General features: G+C 50.2%; 1 protein-coding gene across 1 annotated transcript in view; it reads left to right on the top strand.

The window, feature by feature from the left end:
* Positions 1 to 11,496, top strand: part of UBASH3A (ubiquitin associated and SH3 domain containing A) — a 39,750-nt gene extending 28,254 nt beyond the window's left edge. Inside the window, exons 8-14 of the mRNA XM_052647097.1 lie at positions 1,342 to 1,441; positions 2,991 to 3,113; positions 4,101 to 4,193; positions 6,452 to 6,596; positions 7,210 to 7,316; positions 9,814 to 9,923; positions 11,359 to 11,496. Coding sequence (XP_052503057.1) covers positions 1,342 to 1,441; positions 2,991 to 3,113; positions 4,101 to 4,193; positions 6,452 to 6,596; positions 7,210 to 7,316; positions 9,814 to 9,923; positions 11,359 to 11,496 — 816 coding nt within the window. The remainder of the gene's footprint in view (positions 1 to 1,341; positions 1,442 to 2,990; positions 3,114 to 4,100; positions 4,194 to 6,451; positions 6,597 to 7,209; positions 7,317 to 9,813; positions 9,924 to 11,358) is intronic.
* The last annotated feature ends 3,397 nt before the right edge of the window (positions 11,497 to 14,893 follow it).

Below are 14,893 nucleotides of genomic sequence, written 5' to 3' on the forward strand. Positions count from 1 at the left end.
ACCCTGACACCAAGCAAAGAACCATCTTTAACATGCCAACACCTGGGTGGTCCTGGAGGGCTCCTCGGAAGAGGACAAGTGCCAGCAACAGAGGAGACTAGGATGGATGGATGGATAAATGATAGATAATAGATACATAGAAGGTACATAGATAGATACATTAGATACAGATGGTCCCCAACTTATAAGGTTCAAATTACAATCTTTTGACTTTACGATGATGTAAAAGCAAACTCGTTCAGTAGAATTTTAAATACGTGAATTCTGCCCTTTTCCAAGACTAGTGATGGGTAGTCCAGTCCTCTCTCTGGTGCTTGGCAGTGGCAGCACAGCCCCATTAGCCCTTGATCATTAGAGTGAAATACTAATACACTGATAACCGTGCTGTACCTCGACAGCCGTTCCGTTTTTCACTTTCAGTACTGTATCCAGCAAGTCACAGGAGATGTTCACAATTATAAAATACGCTTTGTGATAGATGAGTTTGCCCAGCTGTCACCTAATGTAGGTGTTTGAGCACGGTTAAGGTAGACTGGGCTGAGCTAGATGTTCGGTAGTTTTGATACATTAAATGCATTTCTGACTTAAGACATTTTCAACTTATGATGGTTTTATTGGAATGTAACCCATCACAAGTTGCAAAAAGATCTGTACTTATCTACATATCATATATATACATCTATTATATCATGTAATATATATTTTATACTATTATGTTAATACTATAGATTATGGATTTCCCTGGGGGCTCAGAAGGTAAAGAATCTCCCTCCAATGAGGGAGAACCAAGTTCAATCTCTGGGTCAGAAAGTGTGTCATTCCAGCAGCCTGAAGGGACAAGACCAGAGTAGGTACTTGGAAGAAGAGGGAAGGTGGAAAACCAATGTGCTGAGGGGTGGACCATTCATTCCACTTTCTCTCCATTTCCTGTGTACACTCTAGTGCCCAGAACATTAAAGGCTGCAAGAAATTACAGATGATTCCTACTCCCATCTCATTGTAAAGGCCCAACAGGCTTCCCAGGTGGCACTAGTGGTAAAGAACCCGCCTGCCAATGCAGGAGACACAAGAAACATGGGTTCAATCCCTGGGTTGGGAAGATCCCCTGGAGGGGGGCATGGCAATCAACTCCAGTATTCTTGCCTGGAGAATCCCGTGGACAGAGGAGCCTGGTGGGCTACAGTCCACAGGGTTGCAAAGAGTCAGACACGACTGAAGCGACTGAGTACGGCACCGCGTAGCATTTGAACAAGGACAGGAGGGATGCCTTGGAGTGGGGGCCGGGGACAAGTCTCAGAACGCAGTGGTAAACTTCAGGCGCCTCTCCTCCCCCCATCCCAGGCCACGATAGTGAGGAGAAGCGTCCTGGTGGTGCGCCATGGGGAGAGGGTGGACCAGATCTTCGGGAAGTCCTGGCTGCAGCAGTGTACGACACCCGATGGTAAGTACAGTCCTGGCAGGGTCCAAACGGAGGAATTAGAGCTAACACAGATCGCGTCTCAATATTCTTAGTCAGAGCCCTGGGGCACCATTCTTTACTCAGACTGGACTCCCATCAGAGCCTAACCTCCTCCCAGATCCTCGGCTTCTTTGGAGCCCTGCCCTCTGCCTCGCAAAGTGACCACAGATGAAGTATGAGTGAGGGCAAAAGACATCAATAGAATAGGTTCACATCTGGGGAGTCATAGATGCTCTCGAGAATATCATAAAAGTGACGGACCTTCTCTTTGAATGGAAAACAATTAACCACCTTCCGTGCAGACTCAGCTAACACTTTGGCATTTAATTTAAAAAAGCCTTTAAGGCTTCCAGTTCCAACAAGTCTCTGTCAATGGAAATTCTGGGGAGGTGGCTTCTAGAAAAATCTTGCATGGAACCTAAAAAGACAAGACATGGTAAACAGCCGCTACCTCTCTGATTGGTGAACTGTTGGAAGGCTGGGCTGGTGTGTTCACACACCAGTGACTGACCAGCCACATGACGTACATAGAGCAGATCTCAGGAGAGGAATTTGGCTGCTAGAATCTGTTGCGGCCAGGACATCTTGGGGACATGTGAGAGGATGTGAGGGCTTGGTGTGTTCCGGAGTCCTCTGTGGGGATCACAGATAATCTGAGGATGAGATCAGACCTAACCCTACTGACTGTTTACTCTGAGCCAGGCTCTGGGCTCCAGGCATCTTCTTACTGACTCATTCAAACAACTATATCATCACCCACATTTTACAGATAAGGGGAGTCAGTCAGCTGCTCCTAATACACAACTAGTCACTGGTGGTGCCAGAATGTGCACCAGACCATCCAAGCATAGAGTTCAAGGTCAAACTCAAGGTGAACCAAAGTGCTCTGAGCCTCTGAATGGATTGGGGTGAAGGCAGGGCAGTCCCAGTGAATCCCCCTGACGTCCACTACCCCCTGAAAAGTGAAAGTGAACATGAAGTTGCTCAGTCCTGTCGGACTCTTTGCAACCCCGTGGACTGTAGCCCACAGGCTCCTCTGCCCGTGGAATTCTCCAGCCTGAAGCAATTGACTAATAACACACAATGCAGGACCTGCTCCTGCCACCTGTATTCCGGCCCACAGGCAATGTGACACCTTAAAGCCATGGAGATGGGTTGAATTGCACCTAATTAATTAATGCCAATTTGAGATTCGTATTGAGTTAAGCTAAGTCAGTCATGGAGATACTTGTTCTTAATCAGGGCAGTTGCAAGAGTGTATCTTTGGGAGGGGTTTTGAGAGGATGAAGAAGGTCTGGTGGTGCCTGCAGATGAAACACAGGTTTTCCGAGTTTGAGGAAATGTGTGCTGAGTAGAGTAGAATTTCCTCCTGAAATTCAATCTACATCGCAGGGTGCATTCAAAAAAAAAACACCATTGACAACAGTTTAATTACTGTGCTTCAAATGTGGATCTTGATCTTAAGCATTTAGTGGGGCAGGTATGACCTAACTTAATGGAACTGAACAATTGGTGCTTATTTATGCTGTAGGAAGATATTACCGGCCAGACCTGAACTTCCCTCGCAGCCTGCCCAAACGGAGCCGCGGCATCAAAGACTTTGAAAATGATCCTCCATTATCGTCTTGTGGAATTTTCCAGTGCAGGATGGCAGGTATGTTTGAGGCTCAACCTAGGAGGAATGGGGCTTCCCGGGTGGCTCGGTGGTAAAGAATCTGCCTGCCAAGGCAGGAAATGAAGGGTTCAATCCCTGGATTGGGAAGATCCCTTAGAGAAGGAAATGGCAACCCACTCCAGCATTCTTGCCGGGAGAATCCTATGGACAGAGGAACCTGGCGGGCTACAGTCCATGGGGTTGCAAGAGTCAGACATAATTTAGCAATTAAACAGCAATAACCAAGAGAATAGTAACTGATTCTAGCAGTGATTATCAGTCACTTGCACTGAGCCCTTGCCACGTGCTTTGAGGGCAGTAATAACATTATCCTCACTCTGCTGATGAAGAAACTGAGGCCCAGAGAGGTTAAGTATTTGCCCAAGATCACATAGCAACCCAAGATCACACAGCAACCCAAGATCACACAGCAAGTAGGAAGCTCAGAGACTTGACCCAGGAATGGATTGGTGGGGAAGTCAGGAGGAATGAAAGGGACAAAAAGAACAAGAGAGAAAAGGAAAAAAAAAATCGGTGACCACTGTGTACACTAAGGATGTCATTATAAAAACTGAAAGATACATCCTGTCTTTGATTTTATTTCAAAATCTGTCCCTTTGGGCTTTTGTTTTGTCCGAAGTTCTGGTTTCACATGATTGACCTAGGCCATTGAGCTCATCTGGTCTGCATTCTATGAATTAAGAAACTCAAATCTAGAATCGGAAAGGTTCATGGGCTCCTCAAGTCACACACTGGTTAACTGGAGGAACACACTAAAACCAGCTCCTCCCTGGGCACATGCTAGCTGACCTTAATCACAGTTTCCACCCACTCATCAGGCACAATTGTACGGGGTGCATACACTGGGGGTGGGATCATGGAGCTACAAAAAGCTTTCTTTCCACAGGTGGTAAGCTGCCCTCCGAAGTTGCCCCCTTGGGCGGCTACAGTGATAAAGAGGGCACATTTCCCACTGCTGTTTTCCAGGGGAAGCTCTGCTGGACAGTGGCATCAGGATCACCTCGGTCTTCAGCTCCCCCGCCCTCCGTTGTGTGCAGACGGCCAAACATATACTGGGAGGTCAGTGAGAACTCCAGCGACCTTCTCACGTGGCTGTGACCTCATGGTTCTTCTCTGGGGGGAGAGGGCAGTGAGCAGAGGTGCAAAGAGAGTGGATGGCTGTGAATGACAGTCTAAATTTACAAGACAGTTGCGAACCCTGAGAACTGTGAGGAGGCACTGAGCCTGTCAGCATTTCTGGTAGGTCAAGATTTTAATTTGCCTTCGACCAACTTATGCATGCGTTTTTTTAAAAACCTGGGGGTGAGTTTCTTCCCAGAGAACTGGGAACTGCTCTGGTCCCTTCTAAAGTACATTTAAACCAGTTCTAATGAGGTGGATGAAACTGGAGCCCATTAACAGAGTGAAGTAAGCCAGAAAGAAAAATACCAATACAGTATAGTAACACATATATATGGAATTTAGAAAGATGGTAACGATAACCCTATATACGAGACAGCAAAAGAGACACAGATGTAAAGAACAGACTTCTGGACTCTGTGGGAAAAGGCGAGGATGGGATGATCTGGAGAAAAGCATTGAAACATGTGTATTATCATATGTGAAACAGATCGCCGGTCCAGGTTTGATGCATGAGACAGGGTGCTCGGCGCTGGTGCACTGGGATGACCCAGAGGGATGGGATGAGGAGGGAGGTGGGAGAGGGGTTTCAGGATGGGGAACACATGTACTCCCATAGCTGATTCATATCAATGAATGTCAAAAAACCACTACAATATTGTAAAGTTATTAGCCTCCAATTAAAATAAATAAATTTTTTTTTAAAGTCTAAAATGCAGGCCTCCCAGAAGCAAGGGGAGGGGCTCCTGGGAGCTGTTCAGCGCTGTCAAAGCCTGCTGTATGTTAGGAAGCCAGCAGCAGACCCTTCCATATGAGTGTCTACCTACAGGAAGAAGCAAGTCCCTGCCAGAGGGGCAGCTGCCCTGGAGGCCCCAGTTCAACCCCCACCCCAAATGGGGAAGAGGGCATGCGACCTGGGTCACCCTGGGAGCATGGCAGCGATGGGACCAAGAACAGAGTGCATGGACACAGGGGCGGGAGTGAGCGGGGGGCTTGCCTCCATGTTCTCAGGGACACAGAAGTCAGGTCACCAGGGGAGCACAAGGCAGGAGGCACTGAAGTTGGGACACGCCAATCAGGAAGGGGACTGGGACAGAAACGTGGAAGTACAGGGTGACCACGTGAGACCACGGGCACGGCCTGAGGTCAAGACCCATCAGCTGGGCTGGGGCAGGTGTGGGCAGGGAGGAGCCAGGCTCACCCCGGACAAGTCTAAGAAGTGAACACAATGAAACAGGGAAGGGCAAGAGATGCTAAGGGGGTACAAAGGAGGGCCAAGGAGACAGAGCTGAGATTTTAAGCTGCCTAAGAGGGGAGTTAGAGGCTGGGGAAGGTGAATGATTCAAAGAAAAGAGTGGGCTCCATGGACCAAAATCCCAGGAGGCAATAGGAGGGCTGGAGTCAGATACAAGAGGGAGGAAGCTGCAGAGAAAGGAGGGTTGGCTGGACACAGAGGAGAGAGAGGTTGGTGCTGAGCTTAGAAGAGTGGTGGAAAGGATGTCATTGGAGGAGGAGTTACTGAAGGTGTGAAAAAAAAATCAGTTTATGGAATATGTTTTTCTATAGCAAAAATATGTACTATTTTTGGCAAAACAGATCATGACTTCCATTTCCAGTTTTCTAATTTACAATAGAAAGTGGAGCTTTTTTATTTTCTCATTAAAAAAAAATCCTAGGGAAGGGTGAGTTGGGAGAGTTAGAATATTCGAGAAGATGACTCCCATCCACCCTCTGCTTTGGCTCGGTCTGGGCTAAGTGTTGACCAGGATGGCGCTTCTGTGTGACTAACAGGCTCCCCGGTTGTTCGTCTTTTCCGAGGATCAGTGGACCGGCCAAGTCCTCGTGGGTGCGCTCCTTCTTAACCTGAGAATGAGCCCAGGTGCCGTGTGCAGTGGGACATGCAAGGATAGGATGAGCACCAGGGTGCTGTTGGTGTCTCCCAGATCCCAGGAGACTCTGGTCCTTCCTGATGGACAGAGGGTCATCCTGTTAGCCTCCAACTGCCCAGTGGCTCTTGTCTGAGAACTAGCATGACTGTGCATCATCACAGGACAATATTCACGAAGTGAAATAAAATCACATTCCGCCCCCACCCCCACCCCCCGCAGAGGGTTGATTTAGACCTAGAAAGAGACTTATTTACAGAAAGCCAAAATAAACCCTGAAGATGATAAATACTTGTGTTCTGTTGAATTCAGAGTTCAAACTGGAGAAAAAAGTTAAGATAAGAGTGGAACCTGGCATCTTTGAATGGACCAAATGGGAGGCCGGCAAAACCACCCCCACCTTCATGACCCTGGAAGAGATGAAGGAGGCGGATTTCAACGTCAGCCTGGATTACAGGTGAGCCGCCTCATGATGTCTGGAACTAGGCTTCCTCCTTCTTGTTAAAGATGAAGATGAAGGTATAATTCACGAGGAACCACTGCAGTGGGGTGTGGCAGAAGAAGAGAGATGGGACTCCTCTCCAAATACAAGACCCAGTGGGGATTTTTCAACCAGGAGAGGGGTGGGATAGGCAGTTCATATAAGAATAGGGCGATTCTTGCAGACCTTAAATGATCCTTACTGCAGACAGGTGGGGGACAGACATGTCTGGAGGTAGAGGGGGAGTTGAGTTTGCTCAGGTATCCAGGGTGGTCAGATACAGGGGGTGAGGGGTTCTGACTGAACTTGGTCCACAAGGTTGGACGTGAAGCCTACAGGTCAGGCCCACGGAGAAGAAGGTCAGGGAGCCCAGCTAGCATCTGTCAGCCAGAGAACCGCCCGTAGCTGGCTCTGCCATCACAAGCCTGTGTGACAATGCAGGCTGCAGCTCCCAACACCAGCCCTTTGCTGGTTTTGGGCACAAAACTGGAGGCTCACTGCTGACCGTGAGCCCTAGCTAGAGGCAGAGCCATCTCGCTCCTTCTGGTGACATGTGGGCCAGAATGGCAGCTCCCCTCCCCTCCTCCAGGCCCGCCTTCCCCCTCGCCTCTCTCCTGCCGGCCGAGAGCTATGATGATTACGTGCACAGGTGTGCAGTGAGCATGGAACAGATCGTCAGCACCTGCCCACAGGATGGTAAGTGCCCCAGCGACCTTGGTACCAGCAGCGGGGGCCGGGGTCCCCTACCTCTTAGTTGGAAATGGCTGATTTTGAACCTAGGAATGCCCTGACCTCCCCTCCAGTTTCCCCACCTCCAGAATGCTAGACACTGCCTCTGTAGAGACACATGCCCCCCAAACCTGGGGCCCCCAATTCTGGAACCAATGGGACCCAGGATAGCAGGGTCAACACAGACCACCCATGCCTACTTCCCAGGAAACAAAAGTAGAAGCAAAGAACCAACTACCAAATGGGTCCACCCATGCCTACTTCCCAGGAAATAAAAGTAGAATCTAAGAACCAACTACCAAAAGTTGGGTCATGACTAAATGACAATTCAAACAAAACATCTGTTTAAGCTGATGGCTGAGACCATTAGAGAAATTTAAATATCGAAGATGAATATGGAAATATTAAAAAAAAACACTGTTAATTTTGTTAGTGGGGTAATGGTATGGCAGTTGTGTAAAAATGAGAAGTCCTCATTTGGAGATGCAAACCGTGGTACATCCTGCAAAGTAGCATTATGTTTGGGCTATGCTTTAAAAACTGCATTAAGTGTCCATCATTCAATCAACAAATTAAGATGAGGTACATATGTACAATGGAATACCACTTGGCCATAAAAAGGATGAAATTTTGACATCTGTAACAGCATGGATGGACTTGGAGGGCATTTTGCTAAGTGAAATAAGTCAGACTGAGAAAGACAAACATGGCACTTGTATGTGGAATCTGAAAATTCAACAAACTAGTGAATATAACACAAAAAGAAGCAGACACAGAAATATAGAGAATGAATGAGTGGTGGGAGAATGAACCAGTGGGGAGAGGGAAGGGGTAGGGAGGGGCAAGATGGAAGAGGGGAGTAGGAGATACAAACTGCTGCTGCTGCTAAGTCACTTCAGTCGTGTCTGACTCTGTGCGACCCCATAGATGGAAGCCCACCAGGCTCCTCCATCCCTGGGATTCTCCAGGCAAGAACACTGGAGTGGGTTGCCATTTCCTTCTCCAATGCATCAAAGAGAAAAGTGAAAGTGAAGTTGCTCAGTCGAGTTCTACTCTTAGCGACCCCATGGACTGCAGCCTACCAGGCTCCTCCATCCATGGGATTTTCCAGGCAAGAGTACTGGAGTGGGGTGCCATTGCCTTCTCCAAGGAGATACAAACTACTAGGTATAAAATAAGCTGCAAGGATCTACTGTGCAATACGGGGAAAATAGCCAATATTTTACAGTAACTATGGATGGAGTATAACTGTTAACATTGCAAATCACTATATTTTATGCCTTATATAATATTGTACATCAACTATACTTCAGTAAAAATAAAAATACCTCACGGGGAAGGATGTCAGGTAACAGACAGATGATACCAGATGGGCAGAACGTCAACAACTGTTGGAGCTCCCTGATGAGGACACGGGGATTCATCAGACCTGCCTTTGGGGTATATATGAAAATGTCCATGGTGAAACATGAAAAGCCAACCCTATAAGATTTAAGTTAGCAAGTGTGAACATCAGCTATGTGTCTGGCATCAAATAGAACATCATGGGAAAATCTCAGTGAAGAAGACGCATAATCTACCCTCAAGGGATTTGAATGTTGTTAGAGGAAAGGGGCAGATATGTCTGAAATAGCGGGAATGTTATGGGCTTCACCTGTGACTCAGTGGTTAAGAGCCTGCCTGCAGTGCAGGAAATGCAAGAGGTGGCCTCCAAAGTCACAGTGCCATTGCAACCCCTTGGACTGTAGCCTGCCAGGCTTCTCTGTCCATGGGATTCTCCAGGCAAGAATACTGGAGTGGGCTGCCTTGCCTTCCTCCCGGGGATCTTCCCAACCAAGGGATTGGACCCTTGTCTCTAGTGTGTCCTGCATTGCAGGTGGTTCTTTACCACTATGCCGCATGTGAAGTCCTCACAGTCACGTTAGGGCAACCCGAATGGATCACTCTGTGGGCCAGGACTTTCCAAGGAAGCTCGGGTTCCAGTTTCCTCCTCAGGTGGTGCAGTGGGTACAGCCCCAGGGTCTCCCTGACTCGGCAGCAAGTCTAACTCCCCAGCCTGGCTTCATCCCAGCCTTGGCTGCCCATACATGTTGCCCTGGACTCTGGAGGTCCTTCCATAGAGTGAGAGTCCTCTGTGGTCCATTGTGATGACCAGCTGATCAAGCTCAAGTTCACAGGCCTGGATGACACAGCTCAGAGCATGGCACTGTCCCATCCCAGAAGCTCGAGGGCAGGTATGTCTGTGCCGGCCCCGTGTGAGGATGTGACAGGCTCAGAAGACCTTACACGCAAACCAGAGGCCAGTTGCCAGTGTTATTAACCTGTTACAGAAGTAGTAGCCTGCCTCTACCCGGGGTCTCCAAGGCCTCGGGGCACCACAAGTGTATTCCACCCGACCACTTTGAGGCCCTGATAAGGGGCATCCTCTGTGCCTGCCCTGACTCGGGGTGCTTTCCTCCCACAGTGGGCGTCATCCTGGTTGTGGGCCACGGCTCGGCGCTGGACACCTGTACTCGCCCGCTGCTCGGGCTGCCACCCCGAGACTGCGCAGACTTCGCCCAGCTCGTGAGAAAGGTACGTGCCCCCTCTTTTCTCTTGGAGCCACGGAAGCAGGCAGCCTGAGGATGCGGGTCCCCACACCCCCTTCTCAGAACAGAGACAAACGTCCTGAACAACCCAGGGCAGCAGGAACCACCCCTCTCCTTGTCCCCTGGCTCTTGTGCAGAGGGTAGCCTCAGGCAGGGGACTATCAGAGGATGTCTGTCATCTTTCTCATCATGGTAGCTTTGGCCATTTGCTGCCAAGTTAATATAAACAACAAGACAGAGGACTTTTATAATCAGGTCATATGATAAGTCCTTACCACTCTAGTAGTCAAGCACATGGTCCATTTGGCGAGGGTAGGTGCGGGGGTTGAGCAAACTAAGAAAGAAGAGAAAGAGCAGTTACTGGGCTGGCTTGCTCCGGGGATGGGGTGGGTGAGTGGCGAGGCTGGAGACAGACAGGAAGTAGCCCCTCCCTCTAGCCTTTGGAGTCATCAAGCCGTGGAACATAGGAGCTTGTTGAAGCTGTCAGAGTGCCCGGTGCTGGGCCGGGGTCAGCTGTTGATGTCCAGTCACGAACTCTCTGGACCCCATGGACTGCAGCACACCAGGCTTCCCTGCCCTTCACTGTCTCTGGGAGTTTGCTCAGATTCTTTTCCATTGAATCGGTGATGCCATCCAACCATCTCATCTGCTGTCATCCCCTTCTCCTCCTGCCCTCAACACATACTGAAAAATCAAGTGGGTGATGGATGTATAGAGAAGGATAACAGGTGGACCAACCTGTGGAGCATCACCCAGCAAAGCAGAGATGACTTTCCTCCCATTGGCAAGATGAAGGAGGCAGGCAAACTCAGGACTCAGCCCTCCCCATTCCCTGCCCCAGAGCCCTACTCAGGGACAGATTTGCCCTCTGCCCTTGTCCTTTCATCAAGTTAATCAGTTGATTGACCAACAGCCTTGAGGCTGGGAGTGCAGCAGTGCAGATAACACCTGTGATGAGCAATAGGTCCCTGAGCTGGTCACGGCATCATTGCTGGCCACAGCTTGTTTGCTGCAGGTGTGGGCAGCAAGGTGTCCCTGAGCCCCCAAGTGGCCTGGGGGCTTCAGAAGAGTAGGCCCCTGGCCTGGCCTGGCCCAGCCAGCACCTTTCTTTGCTGTGCAAAGCCCTTGGGTCTCTGAGCCCCTCCCTGCACTGCCAGGAAAAAATACAGCCCTCCGTCACCCTGAGATGCCACGGCACCCCCAGTTGTGACATTCAGTGAGGTCTGCAGACACTTCCCACTGCTGTGGGAGGGGCGGGGAGTCCCCCTGGGGGCTGCTGTGTTGGATATTGGTGCCAAGTTCAAGGTCACAGTGCTAGCATGGATGTATCGTGCCAGGCTTCAAGGCTGTTGGCTTGACAACAAGTCTAAAATCGATCGACCTGGTATGGAATACTAATAACTGATTTAACTCTGCTCCAGATCCCGTCTCTGGGTATGTGCTTCTGCGAAGAAAACAAAGAGGAAGGAAAATGGGAGTTGGTGAACCCGCCTGTGAAGACACTGACTCACGGCTCCAACTCTGCGTTTAACTGGAGGAACTGGATCCAGGGCAACTAAAGCCACCTCTGTGTTTTCATGACTCACATTGGAGAGAAGGGACTCCGCAGAGGCCGTGAGACACTGCTATCTAGAAAGGATGCTGGTCTCCCCGAAGTGATCTGTAGAAGCACAAAATGCACTTTCAGACACCCGAGTGTTGGCCATCTGCCAACCACCACCCTGCGAGCTAGGTTGTGGGGACACCATCTTGTACCCTGTGCATCGGCCGTGCCACTTGGTGGGGGATGAGGACCCGTGACTCTGGTTCCAGGATTTAAAGACCCACCCCAAGCCTACCCCAGGGAAAATTCCACTTTATATGTTTTTGTCAAGTTCCCAGCTATTTTTCCTTTTTCTGTTTCAATCACTTTTGGGCTGTTTCCACACAGGCTGAAGGAGGTAAAATATTGAATAAAATGGTGCAAGGAAACCACCTACCAGATCAAAACCAGGAACCGAGCTTGGTGTCCACAGACCAGGTATCTGTGACCTGCTGCTGCTATAATGAGTAAGCCCACGGTGGTGATTAGAGACCCAAGTTTTAAACACATACACGTTTACTCTGTTGCAGCCCAGCAGGCCAGCAGTTCTGAAATGGGCCAGAGGAGTACTCTTCTTCCACAGCCCTCAGGGAGAGTCTGATTCTCTGTTTCTCTGGCCTTCAGAGGTGCCCACACTCCGGCCCCTGGCACCTTCCTCCATCCTCAAAGGCAGCGGTGGCGCCCCTTCAGATCCCCTGCTCCTCTACCTACACAGCCACGTCGCCTTCTGCTGCTGACTCTCCCATCTCCCTTTTTGGGAATTCCCTCAGATTATACTGAACCCACCCAACAATCGGAATAACTCCCCATCTCACGACCCTTAACTTAATTCCACCCGCGATGTCCCCTTCGCCATACCATGTGACACAGCCGCGGGACCATGGACCAGGGCGTGCACCTCTCAGGGGCCGCCCTTCAGCCCATCACCCCCCAGTCCTCTCAGGGGCCGCCCTTCAGCCCATCACCCCCCAGTCCCTCAGGGGCTGCCCTTCAGCCCATCACCCCCCAGTCCCTCAGGGGCCGCCCTTCAGCCCATCTCCCCCCAGTCCTCTCAGGGGCCGCCCTTCAGCCCATCACCCCCAGTCCTCTCAGGGGCCGCCCTTCAGCCCATCACCCCACAGTCCTCTCGGGGCCACCTTTCAGTCCATCGGCCCCAGTCCTCTCAGGGGCCGCCCTTCAGCCCATCAGCCCCAGTCCTCCCAAGTACATTGGGCTATTTATACAGAGGCCAGGGTTGAAAAATGGAGGGGGTGGGTCCCGCCCTGACTATCAGGAGAGAGAAACCAGAGAGGACCCCCACCCAGGCACAGTGAAGCCTCCAGGGATGGTGCATCCAAGGGTGCTCTGACTTTGAACAAGCTGGTCCAGGCAGTCAATGGAGGGGGCACTCAGCTGCGTCCTCTTACCCCATCCTTGCCCAAGAAGAAGAAATAGCCCTCAGAGTGCTCAGAGGGAGGGTGCAGTCATGCTGAGACACGCTGCCCGACCCCAACACCTCTGTTCTTTTCTGGATACACCAGTGCCCCACTGACGTTCCTAATCATGATGGTGAATAAAAATGTCACAAGTCAAGCTCATAGTCGCCACTTCTTTGGGGTGGTCCCCAAGATATCTGGGTTCACCCTCTGCGGAGTGAGGCTTCTGGGTCTCATGGCCTGAGTGATGAAGCAGGCAGACCACCACCACCTCCTCCTCACTGGACTACCTGTGGGGGTCTACACCAGACAACAAGATGGGTCTGAACTTCAGAGCTTGAGGTCAAGTATGCAGGAAGCACAGTTCTCTTTATATCCTATAACGCTGGTTGACAAGACCTCTTCTGCAACAAAGGTAGAAAAGCCCTCTTCTGTCATTCTTGACTTCTAGAACAACCCTCAAGTGGGAGGTGGGAGGAGTGGGTGGGAGAAGGCTGGAGAACAGAACTATGCTGGGGAGGGGCACGGAGTGCGATGCCTTTGGAAGCTTTTCATTATTTGGCATAAGTTTTTTGTGAACTAATAAGCCAAAAAAAAAAGGAAAGAAAAAATTTCTGAGCACTTTCTTCTTTCCTTTGGCCCTGCTGGTCCTCGGGGTTCACAAGCCTCATTTGACCCCCTGCTGATATGATCTGGAAACAGACATCCTGTTCCCATGAGCTCCCACCTCCAACCCTCCCCTCACATCATCTCTTCGATGTCCTCACCTATAGACAGGAACAAAACTGGAAAGGAACCCTGCAACGTGGTTTACTCACATCCCCGACTCAGCAAACGCTGTCTATGAAACTGGGGGCACGATGACTGGGATTCTTCCCAGCTGAGCTTTCTCAGAAGGGAGGAGGCTGAAACCGGAGGAGGAGCTGGCCTAGGGCTGGGTTGCCGAGGAGCCGGGGATCTTGAACTCGTACCCGTGATGGAAAAGCACTGAGCCGCAGATTCTGGGGCCACAAGTCCCTGCTAAAATGCTAAGTTTCTCTGAGAAGAAAGACCTGTCACGTTCCACTGAAGCCAGTCTTATTTTAGAGCCAAATATGAGAAGCTTCAGCTACGAGTCGTGTTGCTGAATCCTGTCTTCCCTTCCCAAAATTCGTTAAGATGAAGTCCTAACCCCAGCACTTCAGAACAGGACTTTTTTTTTTTTTTTGGACGGGCCTTTAAAGAGGTGATAAAAGTGAAATGCACTCATTGGGGTGGGCCCTAACCCAAGATGACTGATGTCCTTATAAGAAGAGGAAATGAGGACCCTGACACACACAGGATGACCATGTGAGGACACGGAGCAGATGGCCAACCCTATGCCCAAGAGAGAGGCCTCAGGAGAACCAGCCCCACCCACACCTCCGCCTTGGATTCCCAGCCTCCAGAGTGTAAGACTGTAATTAGCAACTATTTTTTGAGCTGCCCAGCCTATGGCACTTTGTCAAGGCAGCCCCAGGACACTAATACAGAGCGTGAAAAACACTGATGCAAATGCCAAAAACAGATGTTTCTGAAGGGCTGGACCAGCCAGAGGCATGCAGCTCCGCACAAGGAAGATAATAAAAGTCACACCAACCGAACCCATTTAATGCATCCAGATTCATGCATGACCTATTCTGACTCTTTCTGTACCTATTTTCAAAGAGCAAACACCAAAATCTGACTCCCTGTGGGCAGCTCTTGCAAGGAATAAAGGCAAGAACCCAGGCCACACAAAGATCCTCTCACGCTGGCCCTGGGGAAGAATGAGGTCTGGGGACATTGTGCCAACACCCTGAGCTCCTCTCCTCCCACCCCATGTATTTCCCAGAGTCCCCAAGGGAGCACGGGTGCTTGAGGAGGGGTCTGTGGGACACTGCCCTTCTTAGCCCCCAAGTTCATGAGCCTCTGGTGTCTTTGCCAACCTGCCACCTAGAG

The sequence above is a fragment of the Budorcas taxicolor genome, chromosome 1 (assembly GCF_023091745.1).
Source record: "Budorcas taxicolor isolate Tak-1 chromosome 1, Takin1.1, whole genome shotgun sequence".
Classification (NCBI taxonomy): domain Eukaryota; kingdom Metazoa; phylum Chordata; class Mammalia; order Artiodactyla; family Bovidae; genus Budorcas; species Budorcas taxicolor.